The 15,917-nt window shown below is 35.2% G+C and overlaps 1 protein-coding gene across 4 annotated transcripts in view; it reads right to left on the reverse strand.

Annotated features, from left to right (window-relative positions):
• The window catches only part of crb (cell polarity complex component crumbs), a 79,395-nt gene that overhangs the window by 39,896 nt on the left and 23,582 nt on the right, over nt 1–15,917 (reverse strand). For all 4 annotated transcript variants that reach the window (XM_076457860.1, XM_076457870.1, XM_076457887.1 and 1 more), the window contains 2 exons: nt 6,083–6,217; nt 3,903–4,127 (listed from right to left, as the gene is read on the reverse strand). In XM_076457860.1, coding sequence (XP_076313975.1) covers nt 3,903–4,127; nt 6,083–6,217 — 360 coding nt within the window. The remainder of the gene's footprint in view (nt 1–3,902; nt 4,128–6,082; nt 6,218–15,917) is intronic.

Below are 15,917 nucleotides of genomic sequence, written 5' to 3' on the forward strand. Positions count from 1 at the left end.
TCATTTAACCACTATACTGATTTAACCCTTGCCTATTGACACTTAGGTTTTACCATTTATATAGCCTGACATGTGAGATTTCTAATCACTGATTAATCTCTCTCTCTCTCTCACATTCTTCTTCAATATCTTCTTCAAAGCCATGAACTAGAGCAGTTCAGATTTAGCAGCAGAGTCGAGCTGGAACCTGTTTCAAAAACGTTATGTTTGTGTGGAACAACTTTGTGGAGGTCAGAGAAGATACAGAATCAGCTTACGCTCAAGAACAATGATTGCCTTGTCAAAATTAGCAAAAACGTTGAATAGCATAACATAATAACAACTGGAAAAACCAGTAAACTGTGGCTTCATTACATTTCAGTGGTGAACATAAAACATTTTCTGAAAACAGTCAAGAGGAAATTGGCTTCAGTACTTGGTTGCTGTACAAGAAATGCTGCTACAACCTTCACATAAATTCTGCTAATTTCTAACTGTAACTGATGAACCAACTTGAGAACACTCAAACTGATGTTCACAAAAGCTTCAAGAAAGGACACTACATTGTTTGACAAAGCATCAGGTTCTGGACTGACCTTTCATCTGACTTAACTACTGAGCATACTTTGATGCAAAATGCGAAATCTTCTGGGGGATTTAACATGTGGAAGAGAAATGATCAAGCCATGGTATGTAAGTTGGCTCCTGTTCATGTCAGCATGTGCTGAAATGAAGTGTGATGCAAAAAGTCACAGGAACACAGATATATAAGTTACCAACACATTAAGATAAGACCCACAAGAACATCAAAGTACACCAAGGACATTATGTCTGTCTTTTGTACCTCCATGGAATAAACTCATTTACTGCAGACCCCATTGTCAGAAACATTGTAACTTTTGTTGGTGATGCATCTGCAAATGCCTACAAAACAAAGGATGTAAACCTTCAAATAATCAAAAGGATGGAAGGTTGGACTGAAGCAGAACTCAATTTGAGGAAAAAACGAGTGACAACAACTGGGTAAAAAAGTCAGTAAAAGTCAATGATGAGAGTGTGTGTGTGTTTTTTTATAGTAAAGCCACAGCAGGCTATCTGCTGGGTCCCACCAAGGAGAACTGAACCCCTAATTTTAGTATTGTAAGTCTGTAGACTTAGTACTGTCCCAGCAGAAGACAAAAGTCATTGAGACCTTCCAATATCGGTTAACACACAGCTGCTCTTTTAGCATTTAGGGGTAGCAGTTAATTTGAATTTTGAAGATAATAAGGGTCTTCAAACAAACTTTGCAGCTACCCATTTTTGCTTTCTAATTTCCAATATTTCCTTCAAAAACTAAAACCATCATTAGTTGAAAAAATCTGAGAGTTTGCTGAAGACACCACCAAGTCAACCACCATCCAAACGTGCAGTTTGTGCTTGATGGAAGTTCCCTACTGCATTGATTACAGGCATCATGGAAACGAAGAAGCACTTTTAAGAACATCACTGACTCATATGTCCAGTTTGTTAATGAAAGGTATCCCAATGCAGCCATTGTCTTTAGTGGGCACACATCCAGCCCTTCTACAAAGGATATGACCCAAAGAATAAGTAAACTTCGTGCCTGACATGCTGCTTGAAATTCATAAAAGACCTGTTTTGGACAAACAAAGAGAATAAAAAGAGCTTTATTAACATACACTGAAGCTATTTGCAAGCATCATCATGTACTGTAGTTCATGCCAAAAGTGACACTCTCTTGCAGATCATCATGGAACCAAGAAATTGTGCCAAAGACAGCATCACAGCTGTAGCTTCAAATGATATTTTTCTCTTCCCAGACAAAGAAAAAAAAATTTAGAGCATCTAACATCTGGCCACTATTCTTGGAGATTTACTTCATATGCTCCTGTTACTACATGTTTTCACAAGTTATGACATAACATCAAGACCATTTAGAACCTGGAAGGATGTGACCTTCAAATAACTCCAAAACTATGCAGACTTTTAAAATCTTGCATGAGTCTTCCTACAGGAACTGTGCAGTTAGACTGAAAAAGAATTTGTCCTGCTGTACAATAGAAAATCAGAAGACAGCTTAGATGAACTGTACCACTGACTGATTTTCTTAAAAGTTGTAGTTGGAAGGACATTTGTGCTCGTACACTCTTTCATTGACTGCAGCAGCAATGAAATTCCATAGCCTAATATACTTACATGTGCAAATGTGGATAGGAAATAGTCTGGGAGATTGAGAACAACATTCTTGTGCCAATTATGGCTGACTTTTCCACAGGGCCAACAGACACACTGAAGATGATTAAATGCATTTGCTACAATCAACATGACACAAAGCACTGCAGTTGCAGAAAACATGAAAATATCAGTTGTGACAATTCTCCTTTCCTGTCTATCAACTAAGAGACATTTGAACAGATACTTTTTCACTTATTCACATGTTGATTGTGCATTCTATGGACAAGGGCTACATAATTTCTACATTACTTTATATTTCTAGATCAAACAAGGATTATCTCATTTTTTATTTAAAAGTTCTTTCAAATGAGATCCTACACAATTGGTTTATAGTTGTAACAGTGTGCAGTCAACATACATAATCAAAGAATAATACATTTGTAATATTATCAGTTCATTGTCTTTTCTTTGCTAACCAAAAATACTGTCAGATTTTTCCAATAAGATACTACACAATGGCAGTTACAGTGTGTCAACAGCAAATTGTGGTTCTATTTCCCTATGATGTCATCAAAATAAATATTCTGATATCATGCAAAGTTGCAGAAAAGTACAACTCCTGTCACAATTAAGATGGATATATAATAATTTAAAACAGTACACAGAAGTTCTTTTGCAATTTGTTTTGGGTCATGATACATTTTTGCATTAGCTCACCAGGCTAATATGGCTGTTTGCATTATAACATCCTATGAAATTGATAAAAGCACTCAATAACAATTTCACTGGTGTACTTAAGAGAAACTTTGGCCTTAGCTTCAAAAATCCATTTTATGATATTAATCAAAAGGGCAAGGAAAAAGAAAGACAGAAGAATAACACACAGATTTGACCACAAAGCTTCATTTATTATCTTTCACTACATGAAAAATGAGCTTATAGGTGGTGCTTAGTTGCAAAGCACTATAGTAAAAGGATTTTATTTGTAATTTTGTTTTTCTTGCTTGTGCGATTTTGTCCTTCTAAATTCTTCCTTTACAAAACATACTGTCAAGTGAGAAGGCACCTCAATAAAACCACATTCTGAATCATGCTGAGAAGAACTTTAAATCTTGAAACTGAGAACAATCTTTGCTGACTAGTTGCAACTCAAATTTTTTTTATCAGCCTATTTTTGTAAATATTTCCTCCTCAGCCCTTTTCTTTCTGGTAGTTCCCAAAAATATTTAACTTTGATTCTAGTTGCCATTTTTAAATAAACTTTATTTTAAGAAAGAGTCAAAGGTTTATCAAAGGTTTTTCAGCATTTGTACAAATGTCATTATGGTAAAAGAGAACAATAAATAGGACACATAACAAAGGTCATAAAAGTCAAAAATAACTGTATTCAGAACTTACTGAGCTAAGGTATGAAGGTTAAGACCACATTATTTCAGAAATGTGTTATTACTGATTTACATATAGCTTATTAATATACACTATTAATTTTCTCTAAGATAGATTAAAAATCAAGAAAATTTTATTTTCTTTGAAAGTTAAAACTAATTCATCATGTTTTATCTTCATAACTGTTAAAAGTATCGAAAAAATTACTAAAACAATTTTAATCAAACACCTGTAACTATTATGTAAAAGGATATTCCAATGTGTTTAGCTTCACAAAACTAATGTACAGAAATCAATTTAAGTAAAATTTGTCAATCTCACAGAAATTTTATTCCATTACAAACTGAAATTAGCTCTACCTTTTGGACAGCTGCATACATATCCATTACTAAGTTCATTCACTTTACAAGTTCCACCATTTTGACAGATAACACCTTCACAGACACTGTTTTCGACTCTAGATTCACAGAACTGTCCAAAAAACTGTGGTTGACAAGCACAGTAAGTTGAGTTTTTTGTTTCATCTTCTTGACATTCCCCTCCATTTAAACACTGAATTGCTGTTGCATCTTCACATAATGATCCTATAAACAAATTTATAACTTATACTTTAGTTACATCCAAAATAATTTATTATCAGGAATATTCTCACACACAAATCTAATGCTCAAAATTAAAAATTCTACCTAATGTAATGAATTTAATAATTTAGTACTCTAATTTTTAGTATTAGTTGTAATATAAATTAAATGGCTAACTTTTTTTTTGTACCACACAGGGAAAGTTGTAGGTTATTAACACTTTTTTTTAGAACAATCACAGCATGCATCAGTTATTATGACTCAAAGTCAAAATAATTGAGCAACTCAATGGGATACATAAACTATATCTGACAAACACAAACTCAAAAGTCTGTTTGATAATCGATGTCTTTTGATACTTTTTTTTTTATCATAAACCAGGATTTTTCATATACATAGGATTACATGCAACAAATTTTAAAGACAAACACCTTTGAGAGTAATATCCTTCACATAAGTCATGCACAGGTTTCCATCAAATATTTACTAGTGTTAATTTTTGGCATATTTCATGCTGTACATTTAATTAGTTCTCAGTTATAAAATAAAAAACAAATAAATGTTATATAACCATATTTAAAAATAAACCACAAAAACTGTCTTTCATAACCATCATGTATCTTATGTTCTTAATTATAAAATTTAGAATGTACTGTTTAAACAGTTAGATACACTCACCATTTATAATATTTTCTCCATAGTGTATTAACTACTGTTTCTGACTGCTAAATATGTAAACACAAGACTGCAATATATAAAGTATCACTATTGAAAACAAGTTTCACTTCCAACAAGACTAATATAATAAAAGGATAAATACTTTTGATACTATGAAGGAAACTTGTGTTTAGAAAGTGGTCTGTCTTGGTGGACTAGTATTTTGTGAAATACAGTCATGTTTCAGTTATATATGTATTTGAATTATAATAATTTACAAACAAGCTCTTAAACTTTAAAATATAGAACAGTAAATAAATAAGTATAGCAGTATAGCAAACAATTCTAGCTATGAGCTTTGTACTCATTTGCTGCTTGCCATAGATTGCTAAGCCTTATCAAAATTTGCACATAGAGGATGTGAAAAACTCTCTTTTAAGTTTTCTATTCACATTTTAAAATAACCAAAAGTCATAAGTTACTATATCAATACCACAGAATTCCACTAATTTATCAAATTTAGCAACTAAGCTATATTTAGGTCTACTAAAATATGAAGTTTTTAAATTTGCTAAAGTTTCACCTTATCTTTTGAATCTAAGATTAAAAAAGAATGAGCTTGGTGCCCAAATAATTTGCACTCAGAAAACCACTAGGGAACATTGATTGATTGATTGATTATTCACATGTAGACAAAAATGTAAAATGGAAAAAGGTGGGAGGAGCCACTGTGATTGATTCAGTGCATATAGCAATATCTCAGCAAATAGAAAAGTTAGACAGTTCTTATTTGATATTATAGCTAGTCAGTATTGGTAAATGATTTTCTAATTCATAAAAACTACAGACTTTGTATTTGGACATTAAACATCTAATGTGAATCAATGCTGCATTCAACATATCACATGACATACAAAAATTGTTATTTAGGTATGCGTTTTTAATATTTACTTTTAAACTAAGAAATTTAACAATGTATAATATTAAAATTTGAAATATAAGCTACAATTTTGATAACAAGCCCTATTGGCATAAATTCATAAAATAGTAGTTCAATAAAATTTTGAATGCTAGTCAACAATCACCTTCGACCCACGTAAATAGGATAAAGTTAGTTTAAAAGCTGTGTGTAAAAAGTTACATGCATTTAAATTGTGTGTGATTATCAAAACTTTTTTCCTTAACTGAAGTATGTTTGAAACAAAAGATAATGCAGTTAATTCTTATGAAGAATATAAAATCAGTGAAAGAACAAAACTTGGAACATAACATACATTAACAACATGTAAAGAGTAACTTACCCAAGTCAACCTCGCAAGATAATCCAGCATACCTTCGCGTACACAAACACTTGAAATGGGAGACATTTTCACGATAAATACATATGCCATGATTTTGACATGGTTGACTAAAACACTGGTTTACACCATAACCTTCTGGAAAAATAATGTTAACATAATGTAGGTTTTTAAAAGACTACATTATACAAATATATAGTTATTTTATTAGCTTCATTAATTAAAATAAAAAGTAAATACTTGACAGAATTCACAACCCAAAATTAACCAATACTGCAAAAAATATTTAAACATGAGCATGTACAGGTATACATTTAAAAGGCAAGAAGATGTTACGAGATATGAATTCAAGTACTTTTTTCTTAATTTTTAGCATTGATTTTACACCAGTTATATTAGATAAATATCAAAGATAACTAATGTCTAAGTTAAAACTTAGTTTTGTGATAAAAAAGGAAATAAGAATAACTAAACTCCAACCATGGTAAAGATCCCATGTTTAAACAGTGGCATGTCCTTGACAAAGAGATGTACCAAAAACTTGTTGTGTTCTTCATATCTTACACCAATCAAGAGTCAACTTAAGTGTCACAAATTTAAAGAAAATGTCACAATAAATCATAGTTAAAGTTGGTCTAAACATACAAAATAGGTGCTTTTTCTCATAAACCACGCATTTTGATGTATAATGCACTTGAATGTTCAGCTGGTACACTATTATTGCAAAGTATAACAAACTCAGTTGAAAACTGCTTTATGTGCCTCATAATTCAACTGAGACTACAAAATGTTGCTTGTTCAAACTATCATATAATGAGTATTTCAGTTTCCTCCCATTTAGAAGTTGCACATATCAGTTACTAGTAATCATCTAAATAAAACTCATAATAGAGGTATAACAATCTGCTCTTATTACATACATACACAAAGTTTCTGATAGTAACATGAAAAAATTATAGAACTGATTCATCATTAACTGTCTGCAAAACCTCAGCAACTGTTGTTGTTGGTTGGTTATTAATCACAATGCTACACAAAGGCCGATCTGTGCTTTGTCCACTACGGATATTAAAACCCAATTTCTAGCAATATAAATTTACAGACAGTTGCACCACTGGTAGGCCTCAGTAACTAACATCTGTCACAATCTATAAGTTGACATGAATGCCTCATAATCCCTACATTTACTAATTACATGGAACAGTAAATCATCTTTAATAAAAAAACTAAAAACAACAAGAAAAACCCAGTAAAATAAGACCTAGATGTCTGGAATAATGTAGTATAAACATAATATATGTGAAAAGTTAATCCATGTATCTTGTGACCCAACAGCTTCACAAACAGTTTATCACTCACTACACAATAATTTATTGTTTACTCTGAACAACACACAGCTCCACATAAGTTGAACTTCTATCATATAACCAACTCGCCAGTCAGAAAGAGCATTACCATTGAGTTCAGCCATCTTGGAAAATGATGAGTTAAAAATGTTCCTTTATATTTTCTAAAGAATGACTGCATTGTGTGCCTTAAAGGCCTTAAAAATATGTATTTGTGTACATACACATTTTCATAACATTGCTGGTTTTGTGACTAACAGAATTAGCCTATCTCACAATATTTTTTACTTTTATTCTGACAAAACTCCAAAAGACTGAATCATTTTGTCCATTCTTTATAAAACAGACTAGTAGAAAAAAATGATTAGGTTGTTTCAATATCATTTACAGAAATTTTATTTTATGTGAAATTATTTATGACCCAAGTATGTCATCCTACTTTAACACAATTTTTGCATATTGTTTAATGATGTTACTAAACCTAATATACACACAATGCAAACTACACAGTTCACCTGCAAATAATTATTCCAATGTTCCTAGATATTTTCAGAAATGATTATCTTCAGCAGTTAGAAAGATAGTATTAGTCAGAAAATGTCCCTAATTTTTTTAATGTTTACCACATTGAGTTCTACACATCTGATATTCAATAAATCATTAAATTCATAAATGTAAGTTAATAACATTTTACAACTGTTCAAGCTATCTTTTATTTAAGAAATTCTCTTTATTCATTGTTAAAAGGTTGTTATATATAATGCAATACTGTTTGTTATCTTTTTTCTGCTTACAAACAAAATTTCAGCATCCTGGAACCACCAACCAACTGGTGCAAGTTTGAATCATGTTTTATGAAAATAAAATTAAAATAACTTAATTATAGAATAAACATTTTAGATTTGTAACCTGCTAGAAAATAAACAATAAGTCTCACACTCAAAACTGATCATGTTATTCACTTCAATTCATGCCTTTACTTTGTCTAAATTAAGAGGTTCATATACATTGGATATGAAAATACACATTACTATAACACTGATAAAATTCTACCCTATTGAAGAGTGATGGCTTGAAGCTATTTTGGAATATTTAACAATTATAAATATACAAAAATCAATGAATTACACAAATTTGCAGATCTAAAGATAGTAGTAATATCGTGACTTAACTACATTTTCAACTGTACTAAATATGCTATCACATAGAGCATATACATTTCAAGATTCTCGAATTACAAATCAACAAATTATCCACTCCTAAACAAACATCAGTGTGTCCATATTCATTTCAAATTTGAGACTAATAATCTCAAAACTAAAAAGTAGAAAAATTTACAAAAAACACTATTTTCATGTTTCACATTTACAAATTGCTTTAAAAATGAGCATTTCAAAAACTGTATAGGTAAGTGTACTTGCTTAATAATATTACTTAGATGTTTTAGTTATTTTATTATCTTCAGATGTTTTGCAAAAAATTACATCGTTAAAGTGTTGAAATATAATCAAGAAAAATAATTTATGTCAGTGATTGGCAATAATAATTTTTTGTCATAAAAGTACAGAGAACAGTCTTAAAAATAAAAAGTGAATTTGGCCCAGCATTTATACAACACCAAGTACATGAATGACACTTCAGTAATTACAGACTAGCTTATAATATGTTTAATCTGTATTATATGTGTCTCACTGTAAGACATGACAACAAAAACGGCCAGATATCAGGGTTTGAAATTTTCTATTTAAAGCCAGACATATCCGTTAAAAAATCAAGTTTGACCGGCACTTTCCCATCTATCACCTGACATCGTGAATGGTGGTCATATTCCTAACATATCGGACACAAATACATCGTACCCTAAAAAATAAGTGAAGCAAAAGCTGTGTATTCACAGCCCAAAGATTTTGCTTAAAAGTATATTCTATAATCAGTGGAAAATAACTTGCAAAATTTAAGATTTAATTTAAGACAAAAAAAAGCAAATTTCAAAAAAATGGTCGTGAATGCTCACAAATTGCGCTTTTTAGGTCGCCTTATCCATGCCATCCCAGATAGTCACTTGACTGCCAAACATTCACAACGATATGACCATGGCGTCTGATAGTAAAAAAATGGGAAAGTCTCACGATCTATTTCAGTTTGGCTTCACGAGTAAGAATAATGAATCAGAAGACAATACTATGGAACCTCAAGTGAAAAAACCCAAGCTTGTTGACCCAAACCCAAGTGTTAAAGCAAAAACTGTTACTACTAGTACTGGCTCTAAGCCTACTCGTCATTTCCAGGATGAATGGAATAGAGGCCGACCATGGCTGGAGTATAATAATGCTACCGGACTAATGTTTTGCTCAATTTGTCAGGAAAATGACTAAAGCATCCTTCATAACAGGATCTTCCAACCTGAGAGCAAGTGCTGTTGAGGAGCATGAAAACAATCGCACCCACAATCTAAGTTGTCAAGCTAAGACAGCAAAAGAAACACCTGATTTAACTCCCATGATGAAAAAATTGAGCAAACTTAACCAGACTGAGAAAGATCGTTTGCTTGTGCTGTTCAGGACTGCTCTTTATATGGCTTTGAATGTCAAACCATTCAGCGATTTTCAAGAGCTTCTGTTGCTGTAGGAACACAACTTTGATATGAACTTAACAGAACATTATGCCAATAACAAACAAGCAGTTATCTTTATGAAGTATATTGCAGAAACAATTAGAATTAATGTCAGATCTCGTCTGCACACCTCATTATTCTTTGGCATTATGACTGACGGCTCAACAGACACTGCCAACATTGAGCAGGAGATAGTCTATGTAAAATACTTGGACAGTGACTGTTACCCAGTAACCCACTTCCTATGTCTGTAGTCAGTTGAGAAGGCTGATTCTGAACACTTGCTACAGGCATTTAGTTCAGGTAAAGGTTTCTTAATTACCTGGGATGAGAATTTTCTGGATTTATCCTGAATTCCTAATCAAGAAAAATTAAAATGGACAATATTTCATGTACATTTGTGTTTTAATTCAGGTTTACATAGTCATTCCATTATTAATATACATCAGTGAAAACTCAAGCATTTTTCAATTGATTTAAACCAAGAAGAACCATGTATTTACCACTGACAGAATTGGAGCTTAACCTAGCACAACTAGCATAATAGATAATGGAACAATTGAATTTTCCAAAGTACAAATTTACATTGTGTTTTGTTTTTTTTTACAGAAAGTAACTAATATTGAGTACTAATTTTTTGTACTTGCAGCATTGTCCATATATGGCAAGTTTCCCAACTGGCTTGAATCAATTGTATGCCTAACAGCTGATGGGGCAACTGTCAATTTTGGCACAAATAAAGGACTTATCAACAGATTACAGGTGCAAAAACCTTATTTGATAGGGATCCACTGTGTTAGCCACAGATTGGAACTTGCAATTAAGAAGACCATCAAGGACATCCCTTACCTTGATTGTATCCAAACTTTTTTTAGAAAACCTATGGAAGTTTTATGACAATTCACCACAGAACTGGGCTGGCCTCAAAGAAGCTGGTAAAGCCAACAACATTGTTGTTAGAAAGCCAACAAAAGGAACAGGAACCCAGTGGGTGGCCTACAAAGAGCATGCTCTGGAGTCAGTTTCTTATAACTGGCCAGCTTTAGCAGAGCATTTGTATCAAGTAAACTTGCATGACAAAGGGAAACGTGGACAGAAAGCTGCAGTATTATACAGTACTTTGACAAGCCTTAAATTCATCTTGTACATGGACATACACTTGGCAGTTCTGCCTGTTTTGACATCTCTTAGTCTTAAAATGCAAGACAATTCTGCTACTGTGAACATTGTTTCTGACAAACTCGCTGTTTGCAAAGAGAAGCTGGGCAATCTGAATCATGTTGAGGGATCCCAGAAAATTGTTAAAGAGCTCACAACAGGTGAACAAACTGGCAAGTGGTTACTTAGAGGAAAGGTGATTACTATTAGTGGTCAGACAAGGGCCAGAGGCTCAAAAAGTGCCACAAAAGAGACAGTTGCTCAATCCATGGCTGAAGAAACTGCCATCTTCATAGGTAAAATTGTCACATATATGAATGAGAGATCTGAAGAATTTGATAAGGATTTTATTGGTGCCTTTCAAATTTTTGAATCAAGCAACTGGCCGAAAAGCAAGGAAGCATTGTCATCTTATGGCCATAATGAACTCCAGACACTATTGGCCCACTCTGGTGCTCTTCTAGAAGCTAAGGGTTTCAACATTGCAGCTGATATTTGCCAAGCTGACTTACATGAGACACTGCTCAAAGCTACAAGATTTGGCAAATCAGATGAGTCCCTGACTAGTAGTGCAAGTGGATTGTGGGCCCACATGTTAAGACAAATTACTGTTGAGGTCAGTAAACCTTTCCCTGGATCAACAGTGTTGGCCTTGGTATGCCTCATGCAGGTGATTTCCGTGTCATCTGCTGAACCAGAACATGGATTTTCCCAGATGGCAGTTATTAAGGATGACTGGCAGTCCAAACTAATAAATGATTCTCTTAATGACTTGATGGCAATAAAATTAGCTAAGAATAAGACCTGTGATCTTGCAAGCACAGAATTACTGTGCAAGTCTGTAGAATCCTGGTGGAAGGACAGTAAAAAAAGCAGACGATTTGTGAGTCCACATGGAACTCACACACGTAGGGACAATAGAGATACTGAGTCTACATCAGCTGATGTCTTAGTGCTGGATGACTAAATTTACCAGTTTGATTGATGATTGATTGATTTAGTGTTTTTTGACACAAAGCAGCTAAGCTATTTGCACCAAATGTCCAGTAAAAAGGTAAAAATAAATCAAATGTAGTAAAATACAAAGTTGTAAAGGACTTCCTTTCGCAGAATGGTAATGATCATAACCTGCCAGGAAGACTAAAAGGTAAGTACAAGAACCACCGTCAGTCACCTGAAGTTGGTCTTTTCAGTCCTGGTTCTGGGTTATGCGTCATTATGGCCAGTACCAAAAGGTAAAGTAAGAAAAGTGTTAAAAGACATGCAGCAAAATTGTAATAACAACTCACCAGGACGACTAACGGGTAGTTCAAATTGATAGTTCAAACAGCAGCGTTAGTCACCTGAAGTTGGCCTTTCCAGTTCTGGCCATTTTCCAATGTCAAATTGAACTAGAGAGATTGAGACTCTGAAAAGGGAACTACAATTAAAAAGGTGTAATGAATAAATATCAAACACTTAAATGAGATTAAAAAGATTAATGGTCATTAAAAAACTAAAAACTTTATCAAGGTGGACAGTGTCATCATCACCACTAACACTGTCCAATGTTATAGACAAACCCTGGGACAACACGTGTTTAAAATAGTGCCGTTGTTAAGAATCGTAACGATGGCAAGAAAGTAAAATGTGGCTTACAATGATTTGAGTGTTACACAAACTACACACTGGTGCATCAGTTCCAGATAAAAGAAAACAATGAGTTAAAAAACTGTGACCAATGCGTAGTCTAGTTAGAACAACTTCCTCCTTCTGAACCTTACGGAAGCTAGACGGCCAAATCCCAATATGGGGTTTTATTTGAAAAAGCTTGTTGTCACGCTGCTCATTCCAAGTGGACTGCCAGCTGGCATGGAGCCGAGATTTGAATACAGGACCATAGTCCATGTACAGAATAAGCACAGTAGTGATAGCGTCAGAGCAGATAGATTTAGCTGCCGTGTCTGGAAGCGCATTCCCGCGAATACCAACATGGCCTGGTATCCAGTAAAATTGGATAGAAGTAGATGTCAATGAGAAATGGGCCAGTCGGTTTTTAATATCAGCGAGAACAGGGTGTGAAGTGATTCCAAGCCCAGTAAAGGACTAAGCGAGTCAGTATAAATAGTGCAGTTGGAGTACTGCTAAGCTTCAATATGATCCAGGGCAAGAGATATGGCATACAGTTTAGCAGTGAACACAGAAGATGTAGAGAGGATTCTGCGTGCAACCACTGAACTGCAACAAACCATGGCAGAGCCCACAGAATTACCTGATTTGGAACCATCCATATAAATTGGAATGGGATGATTGTTCAAAAGATGTTCAGTAAATAAAAGACGGTACTTCCAATCGGGAGTATCTGCTCTTCTCAGATGACTTAAAGAAAAGTCACATTTGGGGACTGTAATAAGCCATGGTGGGATGTGCTGACCAGTGGATACTGCAATGTTATCCAAGAACAGACTCAATTCATCCAACTCGTCTGGATGCGTCTGGATCCTCCATGTCTTCTCTACCACCAGTTGGGGAGCAGATCGATGTTCTACGTTAAAGATATATCGTGCTCTTATTCGTTCAAAACTCGACTATGGATCAGTGGTCTATGGCTCTGCCAGACCCTTGGCCTTAAAGATGCTGGACCCCATTCATCATCAAGGACTTTGACTCTGCACTGGGGCTTTCTACACCTTCCCAGTTCCCAGCTCTTGTGCATTTGACCCGTAGCTGCATTAAGTGTGGTATAAAGGTCAGCTTACCGTCAAAGATAAGCCCCAAGAACTTGGTCTCAGGAACTACTGACAGCAAAACTTCACCGATACGGAGTTCAGAATAAGGGTGAATACCCTGTTGGCGGCAAAAGTGCATACAAACGGTTTTAGAGAGAGAAAAATGAAAGCCGTTTGCTGTAGTCCACTTCAGTACATGTTTGAGGACAGTTTGTAGTTGCTGCTCAATATATCTCATGTTCGACGACTGACATGAGATGTGAAAGTCGTCGACATAGAGCCCGTTTGCAACAGTGAGAGGAAGTTGTTCAGTGATGGCATTTATCTTTATACTGAAAAGTGCGACACTCAAAACACAGCCCTGAGGGACCCCAAGTTCCTGTACAAAAAAACGGGAAACTGTCAAACCCACACGAACTTGGAATCTCCTGTCCATTAAAAATTTTTAATAAACATGGGTAAATGGACATGTAACCCATATATATGGAGGTCTCGCAAAATGCCATACCTCCATGTTGTGTCATAAGCCTTCTCAATGTCAAAGAATATTGACACAAGATGTTGTCATTTGAGAAAGGCTTTTCTGATTAATGTTTCAAGTCGAATCAGGTGGTCCATGGTGGAGTGGTGTTGTCGGAACCCACACTGGATGGGCGAGAGGAGGTTGTTTGATTCAAGGAACCAAACAAGGTCTTACAGAGATAGCTCGTCAAAGCAATTGGATGGTAGTTTGAAGGAATCTTGGGATCTTCCCCAGGTTAAGAGAAAGGTAAGATAATAGCCTGGCACCAGGCATTAGGACAAACATTCTCCTGCCAGACCTGGTTAAAAATATTTAGAAGAATATCAAGAGAAGCAGGAAAGAGATAACACAGCATGTCATAGTGTACATGGTCAGGTCCAACAGACGTACTGCCAGACCGATGAAGAGCCATTTCCAGTTCCACCAGTGTAAAGGGACAATTATAGTCAAAGAGACAGTCAGTTCGAAAGGAAAGAGGTGAACGCTCTGCCAGAGTCTTGATGGCCAAGAAGGTGGAGGAACAAGCAGAAGTGCTAGATACCTGGCAAAAGCTTTCACCTAGAGTATCGGCGATGCTCCGGACATCAGCTACCTCATGGCCATCAGAGAGTAAGATGGAGAGGAGGACAGAATTGTAGTGCCCATTGACCTTTCGAATCCTGTCCCATATGACCTTGGAACTGGTGGTAGAAGATATGCTAGTTGTGAACTTAATCCAAGATTCCTACTGGCTTTGACGTCTTACCCACCTAGCATGTGCACGGGCCAGTTGGAAAGCGATGCAGTTCGAAAGTGTGGGATATCTATGGAAAGTATCCCAAGCCCGTTCTTGAGCCTTCTGTGCTAAGTGGCAAGCAGGATTCCACCACAGATGAGGATATCGTGGAAAACGTGTCAAGGTTTTAGGAATACACTGAGCAGCTGCTTGTATAATATAGTCACTTACCGCTGCCACACAGTCGCCTATTGATGGCTGATTCACGATGGCAGGATCAAGTTCTGCTAGAGCAATGAAAGTGGACCAGTCTTCCTGATCCAGCTTCCACCGGGGCATGCGAGTAGGGTGGCATTGACCATGGCCAGTTTCTCTCAAAAGTATAGGAAAATGATCACTGCCTAGTGGATTATTGTCAACCTTCCATGAAAAATGGGGAAATAATGAAGGGGAGCAAATCGAGAGATCAATAGCAGTAAAGGACTGACTAGGTGCATGAAAATAAGTGGAAGAACCAGTATTGAAAAGAGAAAGATTGTGGTCAGAGAGCATACGCTCTACAGAGCGACCCCTCCTATCAATAACACCACTTCTCCAGAGGAGATGATGTCCATTAAAGTCCTCTAGGATTAGAAAGGGAGACGGCAACTTTTCAACAAGAGCATCAAGGTCTGATTGATCATATGTCTCTTCAGGGGACAGGTGGAGAGAACAAACAGTGATGGTATGTCACAAGGAAACACTAATGGCTACAGCCTCCAAGGGTGTGTTGAG

This window comes from Tachypleus tridentatus, chromosome 1, assembly GCF_004210375.1.
Source record: "Tachypleus tridentatus isolate NWPU-2018 chromosome 1, ASM421037v1, whole genome shotgun sequence".
NCBI lineage: Eukaryota > Metazoa > Arthropoda > Merostomata > Xiphosura > Limulidae > Tachypleus > Tachypleus tridentatus.